The 26,624-nt window shown below is 35.6% G+C and overlaps 1 protein-coding gene across 12 annotated transcripts in view; it reads right to left on the minus strand.

Moving 5' to 3' along the window:
- The window catches only part of EHBP1 (EH domain binding protein 1), a 709,442-nt gene that overhangs the window by 202,638 nt on the left and 480,180 nt on the right, over positions 1-26,624 (minus strand). For all 12 annotated transcript variants that reach the window (XM_088026509.1, XM_088026513.1, XM_088026508.1 and 9 more), the window contains 2 exons: positions 11,481-11,662; positions 8,829-8,968 (listed from right to left, as the gene is read on the minus strand). In XM_088026509.1, coding sequence (XP_087882635.1) covers positions 8,829-8,968; positions 11,481-11,662 — 322 coding nt within the window. The remainder of the gene's footprint in view (positions 1-8,828; positions 8,969-11,480; positions 11,663-26,624) is intronic.

Genomic DNA, 26,624 nt, shown 5'->3' on the forward strand with positions numbered 1-26,624 from the left:
CTTTTTAAAATCTTTTTTTTTAAGATTTATTTATTTATTCATGAGAGACAGAGAGAGAGAGAGAAGCAGAGGGAGAAGCAGGCTCCCAAGGAGCAGGGAGCCCGATGCGGGACTCGATCCCAGGACCCTGGGATCATGACCTGAGCCGAAGGCAGACGCTTAACCATCTGAGCCACCCAGGCGCCCACCTTATCAACTTTTTAGATCAAGGGATCATAAATGTCCCCAGCTCTCTGATTTTACTCTGTTTTCCAACCTTAATAGCTAAGTAATAGATGCAGTATTCCAGAAATTCTTATCCTTTGCAAAGAATTCCCAAAATAGGTGGCCATTTTTATTCTATTATTTTACATAGCCCACAGCAAACCTATGATTTTGTTCATTAGTATCCTAGGTACTGGAGAGTAAATGGCCAGGTAAAAACCAGAAGCAAATTAATAGATGTATTATTCTCTGACCAGAGTCCCAAGTTCATTCTGAGAGAAGACCTATTTTTCCCCATTCATAGTCCTAGTAAGCAGGACATGTAATGTCAGAGGGCTAAGGCATCTCATACTCAACTTTAGCTCTTCACATATGAACTGTTATTTCCTCTACTACCATCTATGCTTACGATTATATTCTCTGAAGTTAGCCAATATGTCACTCTTCCTCCTCCCAAATTAACTTTATAAACTATAGGAAAGGGATTAATAAACACCAGACAATAGTGCTTATGGTAAAAATGAATCTTGGCTCTCTGCTCCTCCCTGTTCGACAGACAGCCGCATCTTCTGGTGCAGTACCAGCCACGTCCCCGAGACACAATGGTGAAGGTTGGAGTGAACGGATTTGGTCGTCTTGGGCGCTTGGTCACCAGGGCTGCTTTTAACTCTGGCAAAGTGGATATTGTCGCCATCAATGACCCCTTCACTGACCTCAACTACATGGTCTACATGTTCCAGTACGATTCCACCCATGGCAAATTCCACAGCATAGTCAAGGCTGAGAACAGGAAGCTTGTCATCAATGGAAAGTCCATCTCCATCTTCCAGGAGCGAGATCCCACCAACATCAAATGGGGTGATGCTGGTGCTGAGTTATGTTGTGCAGTCCACTGGGGTCTTCACCACCATGGAGAAGGCTGGGGCTCACTTGAAGGGCGGGGCCAAGAGGGTCATCATCTCTGCTTCTTCTGCTGATGCCTCCATGTTTGTGATGAGTGTAAACCATGAGAAGTATGACAACTCTCTCAAGATTGTCAGCAATGACTCCTGCACCAACTGCTTGGCTCCTCTGGCCAAGGTCATCCATGACAACTTCAGCATTGTGGAGGGACTCATGACCACCATCCATGCCATCACTGCCACCCAGAAGACCGTGGATGGCCCCTCTGGGAAGCTGTGGCACGATGGCCGAGGGGCTGCCCAGAACATCATCCCTGCTTCCACTGGCACTGCCAAAGCTGTGGGCAAGGTCATCCCTGAGCTGAATGGGAAGCTCACTGGCATGGCCTTCTGTGTCCCCACCTCCAACGTGTCGTGTCCATCGTGGATTTGACCTGCTGCCTGGAGAAAGCGGCCAAATACAATGACATCAAGAAGGTGGTGAAGCAGGCATCAGAGGGCCCCCTCAAGGGGATCCTGGGGTACACTGAGGACCAGGTTGTCTCCTGCGACTTTTAACAGTGACACCCACTCCTCCACCTTCGATGCCAGGGCTGGCATTGCTCTCAATGACCACTTTGTCAAGCTCATTTCCTGGTATGACAATGAATTTGGCTACAGCAACCGGGTGGTGGACCTTATGGTCCACATGGCCTCCAAGGAGTAAGAGCCCCCTGGACCACCAGCCCCAGCGAGAGCAAGAGGAAGAGAGAGGCCCTCAGTTGCTGGGGAGTCCCTGACCCAACTTATCCCCCAAAACACTGAGAATCTCCCGACCTCCACCGTTTCCATCCCAGACCCCCTGAAGAAGGGGGAGGTGCTTGGGGAGCCCTACCTTGTCATGTACCATCAATAAAGTATACTGTACTCATCCAAAAAAAAAAAGAATCTTAATTTGTAAACCGCATCTGGATGGACTATGTATCTGATGGAAGGCCACAGTTTTGGGCTTTTCTGATTGTGGACTCTTATAACTAGGCATTTCCACTACAGAGACCCTGGAAACTATACTTGTTAAACTGTTTCAAAAGATATCAGCTTTTGGGCAGCATGGATTCTAAACCTAGGAAACTCCTGCTTCTTTCTACCTATGTGGATCTCGCGTCCTTGAAACCAAGCTGTTATGTGGAGATAGAGGTCAAAAAATAGCACCTGGGATGCTGTGAGGACTCCAGGGAAAAAAGAATGCTCTGCTGGCATGCTGCTGTGTTTCTGTGTTTCCAATATCCATCTAAGTGAATCTAATGCTTAGTTTGGCTTATGTGACCTGAGTAGGTCACATAAGTCTAAATGTCTGGTTGACCCTAAGTAGAATCCTTGGTTATCTTTGCAACAGCTTTAAGTATCCTGGTATCTTTCTGGTATTTCATAATGTCTGCGTTTCTCCAATGATGCTTTGCTATAAACTGCTTCAGCTGAACCTGACTTTCTGAGCTGTATTCAACAGGACATTGTTATTTATGGAGGAATCTTTTTCTCTTCTTGTTGATATATATTCAGAAATTCAACAGGAATCCCAAAGATGGTCATACTGCCATATAGTGGTTCACACATTCTGAGGTTGCTGATTGTTTTAAAACCATATATGTTTTCTAATACTGGCTATAATAAACTTTCCCATTAATAGGCTTTGTTTCTCCATCTCCAAGGTCTATTATTCCCGCTATATTTCAGTGATTCTTCTAATTGTAATTCAAAATTTCCTTGCCCATTTACTGGTGCTACACCTCTTAGTAGAATGCACCTATACATAACAGTATCAATAAAAGGTTTCTGTTTAAGATCCAGTTCCAAGATATGTTTCCAGTTAACAGCGAATTTTGTCTCAGACAGAACAGGGTAGGGATTTTTGATCAATCCAAGTACAGATATCATGAATTTATATTTACCTTATAGCAAAGACTGTAATATCAGAAGATAATATTTGTTTTTTTTTAAAGATTTTATTTATTTATTTGAGACAGAGAGAAGGGGAGAGAGAGAAAGAGAGAGAGCACATGAGAGGGGGGAGGGTCAGAGGGAGAAGCAGACTCCCTGCCGAGCAGGGAGCCTGATGCGGGACTCGATCCAGGGACTCCAGGATCATGACCTGAGCCGAAGGCAGTTGCTTAACCAACTGAGCCACCCAGGCGCCCCAGAAGATAATATTTGTTAATTACTATTGCTCTAACAGCAATATTCCATAAGAAATCACTGACTAAATGAATAGCTTCTAGGTATCAATCTAAGGTATCACAAAATAATTGTAACAGTCTGTTCCCCCAAGAAGTTTGCAGTTTAGTTGAGGAAATAGTATACCCATATAATTTTTATTGATATGTGATTGCATTTTATGCATTTACATTGCAGTATAAAGATATAATAGAGGCAAAATTTAAAATAATGATTCCTTCCTCCATAAACATCCTGTCAGCAATTTCAAAACTGCAAGGAAGAGCAAATATAAGCTGTATTTAAATTACTGCCACTTTAACTGGTAAATAAAAATACCCACCATACTTTATTTGTACCATGTTTATAAAATGCATTCATTTTATTTAGTCTTAACCTATTGCTTTAACATTACTGTTGTTGAATTTTAATATATTTTTAACTATCTTAAAACTACTTTACCAAAACATTTTTAGAGTGGTAGTGTTGGTGCTAAAAAAAATTCCTGAAAGATAATAAGTTTGGAATGGAATTTACATGTGCTAAAAAATGCAACTAAGGAAGCCAAACAACTGCCATAACATGCAGTTGGTGCTATTAATTTAAGTGACTGTATGCTGCAAATATAATAGAGAAAAAAAGTAACATCAAAGCAAAAATATGCTACAATGACTGTGGATTAACTTAAGAGCATGCATCTAATCACCACTGGCCCCACCTACCCTGCTCCCTCAACACACATTTTGCATTCATTACTTTTGGAAAACTAGGTTGAATTATTTAAGGTTTGAATTATGTCTCCTCCAGATCACATGCCTTCCATAAAATGGGACCACTCTACCCTGAATAAATGAGTAAAGGTCAAATAAATGGAACAAGATAATAAGCCAGAGTGATCAGCATGGGCTATAACAGAAGATGGAAGTCCCTTCATTGATTTATGGCCTTTCAGTTAACACATCTTTAATTCTCAATATGTTCCAGACAATGTGCCAGAAGCTAGTGATGAAAAAATGATTAGAACATAGTCTATACCTTGAAGGAATTTCAGAAAATGGGGAAAAGAAATACATAAATAAATAATAACACAAAATAGTAAAATTCCAAAGAAATCTTGCATCATCACAAGTTGCATTAAAACAACTTCTTTGATTATGGTCAGAGAATTTTAGGCTATCTAAAAGAAAGTTATTCATCCTATAAGAATTTTAGAAAATAAGGTGTACATGTATGATTTAGGCAATAAAGGTTACTATGGTTGAAATATTTGTGTCCCCCCAAAATTCATATGTTGAAATCTTAATTCCCAGTGTGATGGTATTAGGAGGTGGGGCCTTTGGGAGAGGATTAGGTCATGAGGACAGAGCCCTCATGAATAAGATTAATGCCCTTCTAAAAGGGGCCCCAAAGAGATCCCTTGCCCCCTTCCATCACGTGAGGAATACAATGAGAAGTCTGTGACCCAGAAGAGGGCCCTCATCCAACTGTGATGGCACCTTGATCACAGACTTACAGCCTCCAGAACTGTGAGAAATAAATTTCTCTTGTTTATAAGGTACCCATCTATGGTATTCTGTTGTAGCAGCCCAAACAGATGAAGATGAGGGTTTAGTTATAAAATTTAATTATTACTGAATATTTTCATTATATCTATCAAAAATAATGCCCTTTCTTTTCCTTTCAATACCAGCATAAAGCTTCTGACATATTGTGATCACCTTTTTTTTTTCCCATGGCTGTGATCAAAACAGTACAACACTGCTCAAAACAGCTATGAAAATAAGTGGGTTTTTAAAATTCCTACTTATGATACTAGTGTCTAATTGAGATTTAGTTTTAACAAAAAGCCTACAAAGAACAAACCATATTCTCCAACTAAAAGATCAAAATATATCCCTCTGCAGTTATAAACACTCATGCTGTAAGAAAATGCCTGCATTTGTAAATAGTACAATAGTGGCACAGGGTTTGGAATGGTCAAGCTTAAGTGGGCATGAAAGGTTTCTGAGAGTGTGTGTCAATAAAATTAAAATTTGAAACATAGGTAAAAAGTCACTGGTGGTGGTAGAGGAAGGTTACTAACTTATCCTTCCTGAAGTACTTCAGCTAGCCAAATAAAACAAAGAACTCAAAGACAGGTGAGACATGGCATTTTTAAAAAGTACTTTATAGTTGTTGCTGACATCAGTTATAAACATAATACAGATGTCTGCATATATTACTGAAAAAAATCCCAAAATATTATTGAAATAAAAATAATAGCCAAGAAAGGCTAGAGGGAGGGGTTTATTTTTATTTTATTTTACTTTATTTTATTTTTAATTTTTTTAAGATTTTATTTATTTATTTGACAGAAAGAGAGATAGTGAGAGCAGGAACACAAGCAGGGGAAGTGGGAGAGGGAGAAGCAGGCTTCCCGTGGAGCAGGGAGCCCAACGCAGGGCTCGATCCCAGGACCCTGGGATCATGACCTGAGCCGAAGGCAGTCACTGAATGACTGAGCCACCCAGGTGCCCCGAGGGAGGGGTTTAAATAAGGAGAAAATAATATTGAATCTCTCATCTTGCATGAGGTAAGTCAACACATTCTGTTTCATTCATTTATTTATTTTTTAAAGGCTTTATTTTTAAGTAATCTCTACATGCAACATGGGGCTCTAACTCATAACCCCGAGATCAAGAGTAACACGCTCTACTAAATGAGCCAGCCAGGTACCCCTGTTTTATTTTTAATGTTAGTAGAGAAATATAGGTTCATTTATTTATTCATCTGGCTTGTTCATCTTAGAGGATAGTATACTAAAATGAAAACAGAATGTATAACTTCCAAATTACTCTATTAGAAAATGCTTAAATAAAGAACATTTGAGAATGGCAAAATTTAAGGGGTGGATGGAAAAAAAATAATACAAAAATTCTCAAATGAAAGTATAAATAAAGTAATGTAAGTGAAATTAAGTATGCAGTTATCAAAAAATGTAACTATTAAGGTACTAAGGGCAAAGAATATAAAGACAGATAAACCAAATACTATTTATAAGAGAAGTACTTAATGCGGTAAAATAAAAAGGAAGTGATAAATACACCAGGATAATACAAATATAAAAAAAGCATGACTTACAAATATTAGCATCAGGCAAAATTTCTGGGCAAGAGGCATTAAATGGGGCAAATTGATCAAATTACAAGCCATAATGAAACTACTAGAAAATTAATTTTTATGCACTAAAGAATTTAGCATTTAAATTCTCTCTCACAGATGAGCTATACAAAAAGAGTAAGAATAAATGTAGTGATCCGAAGGGGTACGTGCACCCCAATGTTTATAACAGCAATGTCCACAATAGCCGAACTATGGAAATTCGAGCCAAGGTGTCCATCAACAGATGAATGGATAAAGAAGATGTGGTGTATGTGTGTACACACACACACACAATGGAATATTATGCAGCCATCAAAAAAAAACGAAATCTTGCCATTTGCAACAACATGGATGGAATTAGAGGGTATTATGCTAAGCAAGTAAGTCAATCAGAGAAAGACATGTATCATATGATCTCATATGATATGAGGAATTCTTAATCTCAGGAAACAAACTGAGGGTTGCTGGAGTGGTGGGGGAGGGAGGGATGGAGTGGCTGGGTGATACACATTGTGAAGGGTATGGACTATGGTGAGTGCTGTGAATTGTGTAAGACCGTTGAATCATGGACCTGTACCTCTAAAACAAATAATACATTATATGGTAAAAAAAAAGAAGATAGTAGGAAGGAAAAAATGAAGGGGGGAAATCGGAGGGGAAAACAAACCATGAGAGACTATGGACTGAGAAACAAACTGAGGGTTCTAGAGGGGAGGGGGAGGGGGAATGGGTTAGCCTGGTGATGGGTACTAAAAAGGGCACGTATTGAATGGAGCACTGGGTGTTATACGCCAACAATGAATCATGGAACACTACATCAAAAACTAATGATGTGATGTATGGTGATTAACATAATAAAATAAAATTTAAAAAAAAGAATAAGAATATAAATGACTAAAAAGTTAAAGTTTGGTCTAATAAATACATGCGGAATCAAACAATACACATGTAAAAAGATACTTATGGAAAATTTACAAAAATAGATCATATATCTAGACTACAAAGAAAAAAAAACCTCACTCATCTGAGATTGAAATTTGAAAGTCTTCAGAATTTTATTTGAATAAATTTAAACAAAAAACAAACTATAAATAAATAAAGCCCATGATAAAACATACTCTTCTACACAACCTTGGGTTAAATAAGAAATCAAAATGCCAATCATAAATTAGAAAGTATTAATTTACAAATTTTTTTGTGGTCATGCTTTTATTTTTATTTTATTTATTTTTTATTATGTTATGTTAATCACCATAAATTACATCATTAGTTTTTGATGTAGTGTTCCATAATTCATTGTTTGCATATAACACCCAATGCTCCATTCAATATGTGCCCTCTTTAATACCCATCACCAGGCTAACCCATTCCTCCACCCCCTCCTCTCTAGAACCCTCAGTTTGTTTCTCAGAGTCCATAGTCTCTCATGGTTTGTCTAACTGACAAAATCTGTACAGGACAAAACATCCATCTTCGCATACAAGTCTGATCAATTCCTTGAAATAAAGTTCTAGAAATGGAGTGGAAGTGAACATCACTGGAGTTGAGAAGTCAAGGAAGTGCTTGGCTAAGGAGTTAAATGGGTCATGTGATCAATGGAAATCTCCCCCGCCACCATTATGATAGTAATAGTTGAGGCTGTGCCGAGAGATGGCTGCCAAAGTGCCTTATGAATTTGGAAACATTCACCAAGAGGTAAGTACGTGACAGAAGTCAAGGGATAGCAATACAGAAATTTAGAACAATTCATTAGCTGAAAGATGTACACAGTGCTTGATTTTCACTCCAGTAATAAAGGTATAACATCAAATCCTTAAGTGCGATAGTCAGATTATCAATAAATATTTATTGCCCAGTTAATACAACAAGATTCTAACCACTTATCATCTTAATAATGTGATCAAGCCAGCTATAAAGAAAACCTGCATGGAAGTTTCTAGATATAAGGATACATAAGATATACACAAATTCAAAAAAAAGAACGTGCACATAATTTATGTGAATAAATGCACATGAGCTAGAAGAAGATAGCCAATTCATCTTGTCCTGACACCCTTAAGGCAGATCTTTACTTATAAGAAGGTTCATCCATACATTGACAGAACTGTGAACATATTTAGACTACTTTATACTATAATCAGTAGTTCCAGTAAACTTTTATACTTTCTTGACTAAGCTTGGACTTGATTTTAAATTGTGAAAATCTGTTACTGACCATCAGCACATAAAGTTTTCAGAGAGCTAAATGGTATATTACATTATATTAGAAAGGCTTTAAGGAAGAAAGATATTTTTTGAGAGGCATTGTTTCTTCCTGGAAAACAAGAATGAGTTTTCAACTTTGAAAAAAAAAAAAAGATAAACTTTTAGCTTAGTGCTAATAAAACCAACCTGTAATTTTTGCTGCCTTTTCCTCTTGGTTCACTCGGTTCTCATCATCTTCTTCATTATCTTCTTCAAAGTCATCTAAATTGCCAATGTCAGCCTGCTTCATACTCATCAAACTAGCCAAACTTTGCATGTCTTCATCCCTACATGAATGATTTAAAATTTAATACACAGCTCATGAAATGACATTGAAAAAAGACTGCTTAAGAAAATAATAATATATTCCTTCTTTCTATATGTTAATGAGACTTTTTAAACAGCTGCCCAAGACTACTGAAAAATCTAAATACTCCTATTCATTAATTTTTAAATGGTTATATTTAAATTGTAAAAAGCAAACTGGATTAAAAACTAACTTGTTAGGAGTTAGTTTAACTCTGTGCTGCAGATCTCTGGAAGACTAAAATTTTCTTCATAGGATTAAAGTGTGGTGTTTCATAAAACAGTGAGACAGTTTGCAAATCAATGAGATCTAGACTTTAAAATATTCAAACTTTCAAAATAAATTAGAATAGAAATTCTTAATCTGAAATCCATGAACCCTTTTATTTTGGTGACGAGGAAGAAAAAGAAATGGTAAACCCCTGTAAATTATATTTAAATCTTGTTTAAATGTGCATTTTTCTCAAAGGGGCCATAAGTCCCCAAAAGTTAAGGAACTACTGCAACAGAAAAAAACACCTCCAAGTCTAGCATTTTTAAAAATTACAAGATGAAAAATGACCTGGGTTGATTATAAGTTAAATACCATATATTTGATAAAATATAAAAAATTTTTATTTTGAAGTATTTTAAATATATTTTAAGTATTCTAAACATCAAATAATTTAAGTTTTCTCAATCTATTATTTTCACCTTAAATTTCAAATAAACTACAGTGAATAAAACACATTTCTAATATGTTATATACAAACTAAATTTCAATCTGATATACTTCCTTAAAATACAGAAAGCCGAATTAAGATAGTGTTTCTCATGTTCTTACCACAATAAAATAAAAAACAACAAGAAAACTCTTTTGTAAAGAAATGTTCATTAATATTCACTTATCTCCTAAATATAGTACAGCTTTGCAGACTAAACAGGTTTTTTAAATTCTTTGCATTTTCTCTTATGTTTAGAGTTAACCAAATCATTTCCCCTTTTAAAAATAAATGTAGTGACACAAAGTCTGCATAAACAAAAAAAGTTGTATTACCTTATAGGAATGCCTTACAAATTGCTCACCTACCAATGGGGGATAATTTCAAGATACAACATTATTCTTGAAATGTTCACTTGCTTAATTTTACTTCTTTAATTTCCTCATATTTTGGATTTTAGCCTTGAACATTTCTCTCTGTCAAAGTTAGGAAGCAAGGAGTGTGGAGGTAGAGAGGGAGTTTAGGGTGTTTTGAGAGAATTTTCCATTGGAATTGAGACATTTAGTTCAACTGAATTCCTCTCACCCAGACTCTCCCGTGGATGGTGCTGATTCACTTACAGATACTGCCCAGTGGAAAGGAGTCCACAAAGGATCTTCTCTGATTTTGTTTTCTCTCTTCTTCCTGTGTTTCCTTTCCTTTCATTTTGGCTTTAACTTCAGGGTAAGGTCTTTATTTTTAATTTCTCAGTATTCAAGACTAAAATTTAAGGTCCTGAGATGAAAGACGGATTGCTCCCATTCTGTACTGTCTCTCTGTTACTACACTCACTCAAAAGCCAACTTTCCAGAGATGAGGCTTACCATTATCTATCAAGTCGTTTGCTGTCCTGTAGATGAGTGCCAAATATCTCATTTTGACTGACGCACACAAGCCAGTCTAATCAGTTAAGTGAACATGGTCAATTACAGTAAACACATTCCACTGGCTCAAATACATTTACATCTATGATTTAGATTGGATTGAAATGTTCACAGCTAGCTTCTTCCTCTCACCTTTTAAGTCGAGGCTTAGAATTTCCATTTCTTGCCTTCCTGATCTTCTCCAAGCAGGCACTAACCCTTTCATTATACCCACAACATGCACTCATGCTTGACTTGACTGTATGCAACAACCATAGGGCATATTACTTTTTTTCCTGCTCCAGGTGTGTTTACCCTTAGAATTTTACCCTTAGGAGACCAAAACTGGTGCAGGAACTACCTTTGTGCAATGCCTATTCAATGCTTAAGAAGTGATTTTTGAAATGAATAATTATAGCAAATTGTACTTTGCTCTACAGTTTTTAGAAGGCTGGGCCAAAGAACATGAATTGGGGAAAGTTCCTTTAGTTCTTTTATTCCTCTTATCCTAAAATTTTCATTTTGAGTTACTCTTATATCTCAGCTTCATCAAACAGCTCTACAAATTAACTGTCTGTACTTCAGAGTACAATTACTTACACTGAAGACAATGAAATATAAAACAAACATGTATGATACCCTATAACATACAATTTAAAATTTGGATCTTGCTATAGACACTTTTATATTACTGTTCATTCTCTAGAGTCAAGAGACTATAAATAACAAGGAGTTCATTTAATTCACCCTCTGAAGCAAAGAATGGCAAGAATGACTGGTATGCAGTAGGATATTCTCCACTGTTGCCAGTCTACTGAGTCAAAAGCTGTTGACATACAGTTTTAAAATACACTCAGAAGCAGCTTGTCTTCTTGACAAAAGAAACTTACGTGGCTTTCCCTTCCCGAAGGAAAATGCAAGATAATGAAAACTGGAGAGTGGCAGATACAACTTTTTTAGACAATGGCTTGAATTTTAACTTGACATCAGTCTGAGTTGGCATAGGGCTTGCATACTGTTTCATGTTGATGCTGCTAGTAGCAAGAGCTTTCCTTCGACCAGAAGGGGATTCCTGGAAGATAAAAAATAATTTGGAATTTTGGAGTTATTTATTTTACAGCCAAGTATTTTAAAATAGCATCTTAATAATATGATTAAATAACAGTTGAAATTTCCTTCCCTAATGAATTCCTGTAATACAATATTGAAATAAAATTGTGATGAAGTTATAATATAACTTTTATATCTTTAAATTAAGACAGATAAAAACTGGAGAGAGCTGGCCCAGGCAGAAATAAAGATAAACTAAAACAACCCTAAATATCTCAGGAAAGAAAAAGCAAGGAATGCAAACTAGGACAGAAAGTGTCCAGAGTTCCTCTAAAAAGAGGATCTAGCACAGAGATAGGCATCAAAAGTACTCAACAACTGTTTTCCTTCCTTTCGTTCTATTTGATGTAACCTAATGATATTTCTCCTTTTTGAGTGCTTCCAATTTTTTATGGAATTCCCAGCCTCTATGGCATTCTAACCTCATTTTTACCTACAGGATCTAAGTTCTATTTATCCTCTAATTTGAGCCTTATTTCTTCCCAGAGGCTTTTCTGATCACTCCACTCTACAGTTCTCTTTCCTTCCCCTCAGGTCACATTCATCAAGGAAGAAACCGCTGGTTTCTCTGAGGCTATGTCTGTGGCAGACACTGCCAACTGACTCCAGCAGGTCTCAAAATCCTCCACACAGCTATTACCAATTCATCAGAAATGAATACAAAATGAAACCTATTAGCTATCAAGGGTACTTAACATTCTAATACTAAGCTATCTCGTTTCAAAATTATTCTTTACAGAATAATAGCCTAGGAGAACAACGAAAACAAAACAGCAAAATAATGCTTAGGCATTAACTATGTATAAGACACATTGTTGATTCAGGAGAGATATGATGATGATTAAGACATAATCCCTGACTATGTGTTCTAATGGCAAGGGGACATTTTAGATGAAGATAATTTGTAAATAATGTAAATGAGAGGTCATATGCCATCACTGATGTAAACCAGAAGTCATATACCAGCATTCCTTAGGATCTACTGGTCTGGGAGTTCAGATCTAAAATAAGGCCTAATTTTCAAGCTGTGTGACCTTGAGTAAGTAAACTTGAGCCTCACTAACCTTCTGTATAAAATAAGGAGACTAATCAGAAGTCCATTTAAGCTCTACAATGGATTTCTATAAAATTATTCAATTTTCCAACCAAGGCAGGAAAAACTACCATTAACCTTTAAATTATTATTTAATAAATCTTTACTTTATTTGTCTTATGATTGACAAACCTGCCTAAAATAAAGATCACTAATTTAATCAAAACATAAACCAGCCTTTTAGAAAAAATTGACATTTCTGCCAGCAGGACAAGTAAAAATGTAATGTAGCATCCCTAAAGAATACCTTGTTTTAAAATGTGGTCTTATCTGTCAGATTATGCACAGCAATATTATACAGAACTATTAGTGCATGTAGATACCTTATGAATGAATTTCAAAAATGCACCAAGCACTTGAGAAGGATTTAAGCCCTCTCAGAAGAAATACTTAAGAATATGCAAATACCCTCAACTGAATCAACAGTCACAGATGTGACTATCCCAAACAATACAAGTGTTCTTTCCCTGGTCGCTACTGTCAATCAAAGAATAAGATTAAGGTCCAAGGTTCTGACAATGTGCAAAATGAAAAAGTATGATCAGGTAGTATCAATTTATTACACTGATATGAACAATAATCTCTTATTGTACCTTTAGAATAGCTAACAACTTAAAATATAGGATTTAAAGCCTCTGTTTTGGAAGCATGACATACAAACAACCACATATTTTCAGATTTTGTTAAACAAATTGGTTTCACAAAGTATGACACTGATCCTTTAGTAATAATTATTTAATTTTATAAGCAAATAAACTATAAAAATTAAGATAACTTGGAAATGAGCATCATTTTGAAAGCCCAATTTAAGGATAATTCCTACAAAATCTAGAGTTTTGATGATTAACATTCAAATTCATTTTTTATTTTTATTTTTTAAAGATTTTATTTATTCATTTGAGAGAGAGACAGACAGACAAACAGAGAGAGCATGAGCAGGGGAGAAAGGCAGAGGGAGAAGCAGACTCCCTGCTGAGCTAGGAGCCCAACGTGGGGCTCCCACGACCTGAGCTGAAAGCAGACCTTAAGCATCTGAGCCACCCAGGCCCCCCTTCAAATTCATTTTTTAGATAAAAACTGTATAGACAAACAATGAATCATGGAACACGACATCAAAAACTAATGATGTACTGTATGGTGACTAACATAACATAATTAAAAAAAACTGTGTAGAAAAGGTTTTTCGCTGAACTCAAGTTTTAAGTTTTTGGTAAATCAGCGTCTCTGAAACAACAGAAAATAATGCCTACTGAATTCTAAACTTAATTAGCTGTACCACTTAATTAAGTATTTACTTGCTCAGCAACAATGAAAATAGCCCTTTGTAAGGTCTAGACAGGTGAACAGAACAGAGCTCTTTTGAGTCTACAATATCCACTCCTATTACTAACACAGGATCTCGCTAGAGTCTGTGCTGGGAAAAGTCTGAATGGTATTTCTAGTAAGTCTTCACCAAGCTCACATATTGTTTTCCTCTTTAAAATTAGCTGTATCATAGAAAAGATAGTTAAAAAGAACAGTAATGAGAAAAATATAAGGATCTTTCACAGCTCTAACCCCAGCTCCATGAATCTTCACTTTTTATAACCGAGTTTAAATCTTTACCCAACCAAAATTGATATCATTGCTACCAACAGTTCTATAAAGAGGAATGAAGTAAGTGATTGCAGTTTCGAGATGAACATGTCTTTTGCATCCTATTATCCTTCCAGAAAGGAGTAGGGGCCAGCCAGGCAGAAAGAGCTTAGAGAGAATTACTCTTAGTGCTGCCAGAGTCCTAATGTTATTTCATGTCATATGCAAGGTAGACAAGAGGACAGAAATAAGAAAAAAAATAGTAAAGGAACTCTGAGAGAAAGAAAGATGACAAAAGTCAAAAAGAAGTGAGCGTTCACATATATGTAAGACTAAGTTTCTGTCTCTGGGCCTATGTTTATACATGTTTGTATGTGAATCTGACAGTATTTGAGGAATTACTTCAAAACTCCTAAAGGTGAAGTTCTTAAATTTTAGTGTTTACTAAAAAACAAAAAACTAGGAGAGCTTTAGACAATCTAGATAACTGGATCCCACCCCCAGAGATCTTAAATTAGTAAAACCAGAGATGGGCTCAGGAATCTGCTGCATTTCTAAAAATAATAAGTACCTCCCTTCTCTACTCCCATCCCACCCCACCCACACCCACACCACTACTACCAGGTGATTCTAATCCAGTTAATAAAAAATCACACTTTCAGAAATACCTCCCCTAAGGAAGTTCTTACATAATATAATCATTTTACTTAAGAAATCTCACTCTCATTTTTCCTAAGTACTCTTCTGTAATAAAAAAGATTTAGCTGGGGCATCTGGGTGGCTCAGTCATTTAAGCTTCTGTCTGCTTTTGGCTTAGGTCATGATCCTAGGACCCTGGGTTCGAGCCCAGTGTTCCCTCTCTGCCCCTCCCCCAAGTGGTGCGTGTGCACACGCTCGCTCTCTCTCAAATAAATAAATAAATAAAATCTTAAAAAAAAAAACTTAGCCTATATATTTCCATTTCTTTGAAATCCAGCCTATTCTAGTTGTAATCAGGCAAACCAGCATTTGAACATCACACCAGCATTTATTCACTAGTTAATCTTTCGCCTATTTCTTCATGTATCTGAGCCTCATTTTCATAATGTCATCTTGGCAAATATTTTTAAAGTTTGGACAATACCAAGTGTTGATAAAAAAGAGGGACAATGCAAACTCTCTTACACTGCAGGAGGGAGCTTCAACAGATACAGCCACTTTTTTTTTTTTTTAAGATTTTATTTATTTATTTGACAGAGAAAGACATAGCGAGAGGGGGAACACAAGCAGGGGGAGTGGGAGAGGGAGAAGCAGCCTTCCCGCAGAGCAGGGAGCCTGATGAGGGGCTTGAATCCAGGACCCCGGGATCGTGACCTGAGCCGAAGGCAGCCGCTTAACGACTCAGCCACCCAGGCGCCCCGATACAGCCACTTTTGAAAGTAAGTTGACATTACTTTGTAAAGTGGAACACATGCATTATCTAACAACTCAGTAATAACTTCCATCCTAGAAATATGTCCTAGAGAAATTCTTGCAATGATATACTGAAATATCTTGTAGGGTTTTTAGCAAATACTAGGTCTTTAATAAATAGTATTATTGTTAATATTTGACCATTTAACCTGGTTTATTACATTAATATTATAAATAGTACATCCAGGATCACCAATCTTGAAATTATAAATAAAATAAGCATAACTCAGTGAGGATGTTTAGGGTTTTTTTTAAAGATTTTATTTATTTGTTTGACAGAGAGAGAGAGAGTACAAGCAGTGGGGGAGTGGCAGGCAGAAGGAGAGGGTGAAGCAGGCTCCCGCTGAACAAGGAGCCCGACGTGGGACTCAATCCCAGGACCCCGGGATCATGACCAGAGCCGAAGTCAGTCACCCAACCGACTGAGCCACCCTGGTGCCCCCAGGATGTTTACTTTAAAGTAATGCAATTATGTTACTAAAATGCATGCCTGGGACCCCTACATTCTTACCAGACCTAAAAAAATTCTCCACTTTAATGTGCCCTCATTGCTATTCAGGTGATAACAATACAAGCAATAAGTGAATAAATGTTTTCACTGTATAGCATAAAAGAGAAAAGAATTATAATCACTTTATTAGTAAAGAATGAACCGATTATAAAATAAATAAATACATTTTTGTGAGATTCAGGGCTTCTTTATAAATATTTTTAAACATTACAGATTTTACCAAAAAAGCATGTAGCCAATGTTGCCACTTCCCCATTCCTCAACCAAAACTAACTACATGATATAAAACATAATGGTAGCAAGCAATTTAGTTAAATGGGGTTTTCTTTTTTTTTTCATATTATAAGAAGTTAAGAGAATATCTCTTGTTCAAATTATTCAAGTTAGGGTCCTCTTACAGAAGAGCTCATAGTAAGACGTTTCATTTATTACAGATCCCAAAATAAATACAACTAATATAATGCCTCTCTGATTAAAATATTTGACTGACAGGGTACCTGGGTGGCTCAGTTGGTTAAGCATCTGCCTTCGGTTAAGCATCTGCCTTCGGCTCACGTCATGATCTCAGGGTCCTGGGATCTAGCCCTGCATCAAGCTCCCTGCTCAACAGGGAGTCTGATTCTCCCTCTGCCTGCCGCTCCCCCTGCTTGTGCTCTCTGTCAAATAAATAAAAATCTTTAAAAAAAATTTTTTTTGACTGACTTCCTCTACCTATTAAAATGTCACATAAAATAAACCACAAGCTAGAAATTGAACTCTATCTTCCAAATATGAGGACCAGGGGGGTGGGGGCGCACTACTTAGATTTTATGATTTTTCAGAGTTTTATTACACAAAATGTTCTAAAAAGATTGTGTCATGCACTAATACTTTTTTTTTATAGTAATTTTTTTTTTTTAAGATTTTATTTATTTATTTGACAGAGAGAGAGAGACAGTGAGAGAGGGAACACAAGCAGGGGGAGTGGGAGAGGGAGAAGCAGGCTTCCCGCTGAGCAGAGAGCCCGATGTGGGACTCGATCCCAGGACCCTGGGATCATGACCTGAGCCGAAGGCAGACGCTTAACGACTGAGCCACCCAGGCGCCCCTATCATGCACTAATACTTTAATTATTAAATCTTTTATAACACTGAAAATTAAACTTAACATTATCACTTGATTTTTTAAAATTGTGAAATACATTATACATATTAAAGTAAAAAACATTTAAATATTATTTAATGACCAATAAAATGAACATTCTATACCACCATCTAGCTAAAGAAACAGAACACTACCAGTACCTTAAAATCCTCATGTCCCCTCCTGAATTGCCTCCTTCCCCTTCCCTCCTCCAGAAGTGACTAGCATCTGAATTTTGGATTACTCCTTCTCTCTTTTCCAAAAAAGAATACTACTTATGTAGCATCCCTAAAGAACATGTTGCTGATGAATGAATAAACAAGATGTGGCATATCTGTACAACAGAGTATTAGCCTTAAAGGGAATGAAATTCTGACAGGCAGACAGAATGAAATTCATGGGTGAAACTTCAGGACATCATGCTAAATGAAATAAGCCAGACAAAAAAGGTCAGATATTATATGATTCCACTTATAAGAACAGGCAAATTTATAAAGACAGAAAGTAGAACAGAGATTACCAGGTGTGGGGGAAGGGAACACAGAGAGTTATTGTTTAATAGGTACAGAATTTCTATTTTGGATGATGAAAACCTTCTTAAAACAGATAGTGTGAAGGTTACAACATTATGAGTGTACTTAATGTCACCGAACTGTACACTTAAAAGTGGTTAAAATGGTAAATTTTGTTATATTTTTATCACAATAAAAAGTCAAAAAAGAATATATTGTCTAGTTTTACCTGTTTCTTAACTTTGCACAATGAAATAACATTAACAGTTTTGTGACTTGTTTCTTATGTTCAACATCGAGTTCTTGATATTCATCTATACTTATAGGTACAGCTGCAATTCATTAAATTTCACTGCTCCTAGTATTCCATTATATGAAAATGCTACAATCTACCTATCTATTTTAACTGTCAATAGACACAGTTGTTTGCAGGTTTATCTATTTGGAATTATTAACAAAGCTAGTATTAATATTCTTATATCTATATCTTGTACACATATATAATAATTTACCTAGGACATATTTCTAGAATGGGAATTGTTAGTCATAGGATATGTATATGTTCAATTTAACCAGAAAATGTTAAATTGTAATCCGAAGTAGCTATATTAATTTACACTCCCTAAGTGTTTCCCTTGTTCCACATTTACCAACACTTAGTATTTTCTTTTTCATTTTGCCAATCTGAGATTATTAAATATTACTCATTACATCTTAATTGCACTTCCATGATTATTAATGGCATTGATTATCTTTTCATAGTTTATTAGCCATGTGTTTCCTCTTTTGTGAAATCTTTTGTAGTTTTTCCTACTGCTGGTTATTTATTTATCTTTTCTTTTTTTCATGAAACTAAAAAACTTGCATTTATTCTGATATTATGTTCTTCTGGTTTTGGGGGTCTTTTAAAATTCTGGTGTAGTTAACATACAGTGTTATATTAGTCTCAGGTATACAATATAGTGATTCAACAGTTTCATATATTACTCAGTGCTCATCAAGATTAAGTGTACTCTTAATTCCCTTCATTTATTTCACCTATCCCCCTGCCCGCCTCACCTATGATAACCATCTGTTTGTTCTTTATAGTTAAGAGTCTGTTTCGGGGCACCTGGGTGGCTCAGTAGGTTAAGTGTCTGCCTTGGGCTCAGGTCATGATCCCAGGGTCCTGGGATTGAGCCTCTCGAGGGCTACCTGCTGAGCAGGGAGCCTGCTTCTCCTTCTTCCCCTGCCCCCATGCTCTCTCTCTCAGACAAATAAAATCTTTTTTTAAAAAAAAGTCTGTTTTTTGGTTTGTCTCCTTTTTTCCTCTGTTCATTTGTTTTGTTTTTGAAATTCCTCATAAGTGAAGTCATATGGTATTTGTCTTTCTCAGACTGGCTTATTTTGCTTAGTATTATACCCTCTAGATCCATCCACGTTGTTGTAAATGGCAAGACTTCACTCTTTCTTATGGCTGATTAATATTCCATTCCAAATATATATATAACACCTCTTCTTTATCCATTCATCTATTGATGGACACCTGGGCTGCTTCCATTAACTTGTCTATTGTAAATAATGCTGCAATAAACATAGGGGTGCATATATCCCTTTGAATTAGTGTTTTTGTATTCTTTGGGTAAATACCAGTAGTGCTAATTACTAGATCATAGGGTGGTTCTATTTTTTATTTTTTGAGGAACCTCCACAGTCTTCCACAGTGACTGCACCAGTTTGCACTCCTACCAACTGTGCAAGAGTGTTCCCCATTCTACACAACCGCACCAACACTTGTGTCTTGTGTTTTTGATTTTAGCCATTCTGACAGTGTGAGGTGATAATCTCACTGGGGTTTTGATTTGCATTTCCCTGATGATGAGTGATATTGAGAGTCTTTTTATGTGTCTGTTGGCCATCTGGATGTCTTCTTTGAAGAAATGTCTGTTCATGTCTTCTGCCCATTTAAAAAAATTTTCTTTTTCTTCTGCCCATTTTTTTTATTTTACTATGTTATGTTAATCACCATACATTACATCATTAGTTTTTGATGTAGTGTTCCATGATTTATTGTTTGCATATAACACCCGGTACTCCATTCAATACATGCCCTCTTTAATACCCATCACCGGGCTAAACCATCCCCCCACCCCCTCCCCTCTAGAATCCTCAATTTGTTTCCCAGAGTCCATAGTCTCTCATGGGTCTTCTCCCCCTCTGATTTCCTCCCCTTCATTTTGCCCTTCCTGCTATCTTTTTTTTTTTTTTAACAATACAATGTATCATTTGTTTCAGAGGTACAGGTCTGTGATTCAACAGTCTTGCACAATTCACAGTGCTTACCATAGCACATACCCTCCCCAATGTCTATCACCCAGCCGCCCCATCCCTCCCACCACCCTCTTCTGCCCATTTTTAATTGGATTATTTTTGTGTATGTGTACTGAGTTGTTATAAGTTCCTTATAAACTTTGGATATTAACCCTTTATCAGATATGTCATTTGCAAATATCTTCTCCCAGTCAGTAGGCTGTCTTTCAGTTTTGCTGGTTGTTCCCTTTGCTATGCAAAGCTTTTTATTTTTATGTAGTCCTAACTGTTTTTGCTTTTGTTTCGCTTGCCTCAGGAAACATATCTAGAAAGATGTTGCTACAACCAGTGTCAGAGAAATTACTGCCTGTGCTCTCCTCTAGAATTTTTATGGTTTCAGGTCTCACACTTAGGTCCTTAATCCATTTTGAGTTTGTGATAACTAGCACAAAAGATAACTAGTTATCTTTTGATTACTGACAAATTATATATGCATTCTGGTACTAAATCCATTGTTATTTATATGTGTTACAAACATCTTCCAATTTTTGGCTTGTATTTTCTATGAAATCTTTTGAATGAGCCCAATTTCTTAATTTTAATGTGAAGTCAACCTTTTACTTTATGGTTTGTGCTTTTACATTTTGTTTCAGAAAATCTTCCTAATCTTGAGGTCCTAAGACTACTCTCCCACATTGCTTTTAAACTAAAAACTTGCAAACCTCTGCTTTACATATTTAAGAGTCATTGCCACCTATAGTGAATTTTTGTGTAATTTTTCAGATAGGGACCCAATTTCATTCTTTAAAAAAATTATGGGTAATTAACTGTCATAGCACTATTTATTAAATACTCCACATATATCCCTCCTCTCCTCTATCTGCAATGCCCACTCTACCAAAACTCTGGTTTGCAGATACAGGTCTGTTTCTGTGCTCTCTAATTCTGTACCACCAGCCAATTGTTCCAACCTCACAACAAGGCAATATTGCCTCAACTATCATGTTTTATCTTAGATTTAATTCTTCTCCTTATTTTCTTATTCAGGAGTATCTTTGGTTATTTGTGACCTGTTGCTTTTCCAAATAGTTTCAAAGTTCTGTGAAATGTCCAGTTGAGATTTTAATTGGAATCGCATTAAATCTACAAATCAATTTGGTTGTATTGACATCTTTACAATATTAGATTCCATACTCTAAAACAGGACATTTCCCTCTATATGCCTACTTAAATCTTTAATGTCTCTCAACATTTTATCATTTTCTTCACATAAGTCATATATATATAGCTAGATTTATTCCTAGGTATTTCAGTGTTTCTCTTAATCTAAATTGTTTTTTAAAATTATATTTTTGAATTAAGTTTCTAGCAACTGAATTTGTAAACAGATTTTTAAAATTTTTTTAAAAAGATTACATTTATTTGCCAGAGAGAGAGAGAGAGAATATGCACACATACAAGCAGGGGGAGCGGCAGGCAGAGGGAGAAGCAGGCTCACAGCTGAACAAGGAGCCCAAGGCAGGACTCGATCCCAAGACTCTGGGATCATGACCTGAACTGAAGGCAGATGCTTAACTGACGGAGCCACCCAGGTGCCCCTGTAAACACATTTTTTTAATACAAAAAACCTAATACCCTTGTATTAATTTTAATAATATTTATTTATTCTGGGGGTTCTGTATAATCATGTCATCTACAAAACTAGCTATTCATTTCATTTTTCCAATTTTTAACTTTTCTTTCCTCTTTTTTAACCTTCAGGATGATTCTCACTTGGTATTGTAAAGAGGACCATTCCTGTACTATTCTTGACCTTAAAAGGGAATGCTTCTGATTTTTCATCCTGAAGTATGTTTACTGTAGTGTTTTTTTTCATTCTTTTAAATATATTACTCTTTATAAAATTAAGGAAGTTCCTTTCTCTTATTACTTTGAAGTTCTAATTTTATTTCTAATTTTATTTCTACAAATAGATGTTAAATTTTATCATTTAAAAATATTTTGGGATAATTTTAGATTTTTTTTAAACCCTTACTCTATTAAAGTGGTAATTTAAAAGTTAAAGCAACTCTACATTCCTAGAAAAAAACCAAAGTAATCTGACCCTATTTTCTTTTGGGAAAGTTTTCTAATTACAGATATAATTTCTTTAATGACTACAGAAGTATTTAGGTGTTTAGTGTCTCCCAAAGTCAGTTTACATAAATATTTTCCCCCTTGGAATTTGTATTTCATCCAAGATTTCAAATTTAATGACATAAAACTTTTTAAAATATCTTTTTATTATCTTAATCGCTACAAAATCTATAGTTTTCTCTATTTCTTCACTCCCAGTACAATTTGTGTCTTCTCTCTTTTGTTTCTAGATAATTCCTGCTATAAACTGTCCATTTCCTTGGGCTTTCCAAATCAATAACTTTTGGCTTTGCTAATCCTTTCTAGTGAATGTTTTCTATTTCAATAGTTTCTGCTCATCTTTACTATTTCCTTCCTCCTACTTTCCTCAGGTATAATTTAATTCCTGAATTCTGAGCATTTCTTTTTTTCTGATCTAAGCATTTAAGATTATATATTTCTCTAAGTACTACTTTAACCATATCTTACATTTTATTATGAATTATTTTGTTATTCTATAGTTAAATATTTTCTAATTTTTCATTACAGGTTCTTCGACTCATGTTTATAAACTTTTCTCAAGGGGTTTTTCTACTTATCTTTACGTAACTGATTACTATTTAATTGATTTGGGGTCACAGAGTATGACCTATTTAATGTCAATCCTTCAGAATGTACTGAAGAAAGCTTTATGGCTTAATTCATGATCAATTTTCATACGTGTTCCATAGGTTCTTAAAAAGTATTTAGTTGGTATCCATACACTGCTGTCCACTTTTATGACAGGATTTTTCTGCAAAATCACCTATAGCACCAAATCATTAAATTTATTATGTGATAAGGACAAGCAGAACAGTAGAAATTTCAAATGTGAGGTCATGGAACATTTTCTAAAGGACACAAATCAAAGAATAAATAAGTGAAAGAATTGAGAAGTTGCTTACAGATTTTTTCACAGGCTCCTTTTTCCTCCTTTTGACATAATCTTTTATTTTAGGACTGTCTCTTGTAAATAGCATATAGCCAGAAAATTTTTTAATCCAGTCTGCTGATCTCTGTCATTCACTGGAGAGTTTAGGTCAACAGTTCCCAAATGTTTTTACCTCAAGGCCCTTTTAAATGCCTTGAGAACTACAAAGAGCCTTTGTTTATGTGGGTTATATATATCAATATTTGCTTTATTAAAAATTAAATATAAGAAATTTAGAAAATATTTTATTCAAACATAAAATTCATATGTTAAACATATTTCTACAAAGAATAAATATATGTTTTTAAAGACTTTATTATTTAGAGCAGTTTTAGGTATACAACAAAATCAAGAGAGGTCCAGAGATTTCCCATACAAACTAAGCACCCACACATAAAGAGCCTATCCCATTCTTTAACATGATTCACCAGTATGGTAACATTGTTTACCAAGGATGAACCTACAGTGACATATCATAATCACCCAAAATCCATAGCTTACCTTAGGGTTCACTTGTGGTGGTGTATATTCTATGTGTTTGAACAAATGTATAATGACATATATCCATCATTATAATACCAAACAGAATGTTTCACTGCCCTAAACATCCCCTATGCTCCACCTAGTCATCTTCCCTACTCCCCACCCTGGCAACAACAAAAATGTCATCTATTATCTCCATAACTTTGCATTTTCCAGGACATCATATAGTTAGAATCATACAATTATGTGAACTTTTCAGGTTGGCCTCTTTCATTTAATAATAAGCATTAAGGTTTCCCCATGTCTTTTCATGGTTTGATAGGCCACTTCTTTATACTGATTAATATTCCGTTGTCTGAATGTACCACAGTTTACCATTCATCTCCTGAAGGACTCCTTAGTTGCTTCCAAGTTTTGGAAATTATGAATAAAGCTGCTATAAAACATCCATGAGCAGGTTTTTGTGTGGACAAAGGTACACATTTTGTTTGGGTAAATACGAAGTAGTATGACTGCTGGATTGTATGAAAACAGTATGTTTAGTTTTGTAAGAAAACACCAAACTGTCTTCCAAAGTAACTGTACCATTTTGCGTTCCCACCGCAGTGTATGAAAGTTCCTGTTGCTCCACACCCTCACCAGTATTGGATGTTGACAGTGTTCCAGATTTTCACCATTCAACAGGTGTGAAGCAGTATCTCATTGTTGTTTTAATTTGCTTTTCCCTGATGACATGATGTGGAGCATCTTTTCATATGTCTATTTGCCATCTCTACATCTTCTCTGGCAAGGTGTTTCTTAAAGTTTCTGTCCCATTTTTTTAATTGGCTTGTTTGCTCTTGTATTGTCCTTCATATACTGCAGATAGCATTCCTTTACTAGATATGTCTTTTGTAAGTATTTTCTCCCTGTCTGTTGCTTCTTTTCTTCTCGACATTGTCTTTCACAAAGCAAGTTTTTAATTTTAATGAAATTATCCATTATTTATTTCATGGATCATATGTTTCATTTTGTATCTAAAACACCATACCCAGGGGCGCGCTGGTGGCTAATCATTAAGCGTCTGCCTTCGGCTCAGGTCGTGACCCCAGGGTCCTGGGATCAAGCCTCGCATCAGGCTCCCTGCTCCACGGAAAGCCTGCTTCTCCCTCTCCCACTCCCCCTGCTTGTGTTCCCTTTCTGTCTCTCTCTCTGTCAAATAAATTAATAAAATCTTAAAAAAATAAAATAAAAATAAAACACCATACCCAACGTCATCTAGGTTTTCTCCTGTGTTATCTTCCAGTAGTTTTACAGTTTTGCATTTTACATTTTGCATTTTACATTTTACAATGGGTCACTGACCCATTTTGAGTTAATTTTTGTGAAGGGTGTAAAATGTCAGTCTACATGCATTTTTTTTTTTTTTGCATACAGTTGCCCAGTTGTTCCAGAATCATATGTTGAAAAGACTATCTTTGCTTCATTGTATTGTCTTTGCTCCTTTGTCAAAGATTTATGGAAGTCCATATCTAGGCTCTCTATTCTGTTTCAGTGATGTCTCTTCTTTCATCAGTATTACACAGTATTGATTACTGTAGCTTTATAGTAAGTCTTGAATTCAGGTAGTGTCAGTCCTCCAAATTTGTTCTTCTCCTTCAATATTGTGTTGGCTATTCTGAGTTTTGCGTTTCCATACAAACTTTAGAATCAGGTTGTTGATATCCACATAATACCTTGTTGGTATTTTCATTGGGACTGCATTTAATCCACAGATCAAGTTGGAAAGAACGGACATCTTGACAATAGTCTTCCTATCCATGAACATGGAATCTCTCCATTTACTTAGTTCTTTGATTTTGCTCATCAGAATTTTGTAGTATTCTTCATATACATCTTGTACATATTTTGTTAAATCTATACCTAAGTATTTTGTTTTTTGGGGGTGCTAATGTAAATGAAATTGTGTTTTTAATTTCAAATACCACTTGTTCACTGTTTATATATATATATCTACATATATATATATCTATAGGAAAGCAACTGACTTTTATATATAAACCTTGTATCCTATCGCCTTGCTATAATCACTTATTAGTTCCAGGAGGATTTTTGTTAATTCTTTTGCTTTCTACACAGATGATCATGTATTCTGTGAACAAAAACAGTTTCATATCTTACATTCCAATCTGTATACTTTTTATTTCCTTTTCTTGTCTTATTTCATCAGCAAGGACTTCCAGTACACTATAGAGAAGTAGTGAAAGAGGCATCCTTGACTTGTAGTGGGAAAGCTTTAGTGCGAAAGCTTTGAGTTTCTCAACATAAAGTATGATGTTAGCTGTTGGGATTTTGTAGATGTTCTTTATTAAGATGAAGAAGTTCTCCACTATTCCCAGTTGTCTGAGATTTTTTATCATTAATGGATGTTGAATTTTGTCAAATGCTTTTTCTTCATCTATTGATATAGTCAGGTGATTTGTCTGTTTTAGTGGTGGATTACATTAATTAATTTTCAAATACTGAACCAGACTTGCATGTCTGAGATAAATCCATTTAGTTGTGGTATATAATTATATTTTTTTGGATTCAATTTGCTAATAATTTGTTGAGAATTTTTACATCTATCTCATTAAGAGGTATTGGTCTGTAGTTTTCTTTTCATATAATGTCTTTGTTTGATTTTGGTATAGAGTAATGTTGGCTTCACAGAATGAGTTGAGAAGTATTTCCTCCGCTTCTAACCTCCAAACGAGATTGTAGAGAAGTGATATACTTCCTTAAATGTTTGGTAGAATTCATTAGTGAACGCATCCAAACCTG

This window comes from Eumetopias jubatus, unplaced genomic scaffold (assembly GCF_037043125.1).
Source record: "Eumetopias jubatus isolate StellerSeaLion01/CBP00866 unplaced genomic scaffold, mEumJub1_p1.0 scaffold_9, whole genome shotgun sequence".
NCBI lineage: Eukaryota > Metazoa > Chordata > Mammalia > Carnivora > Otariidae > Eumetopias > Eumetopias jubatus.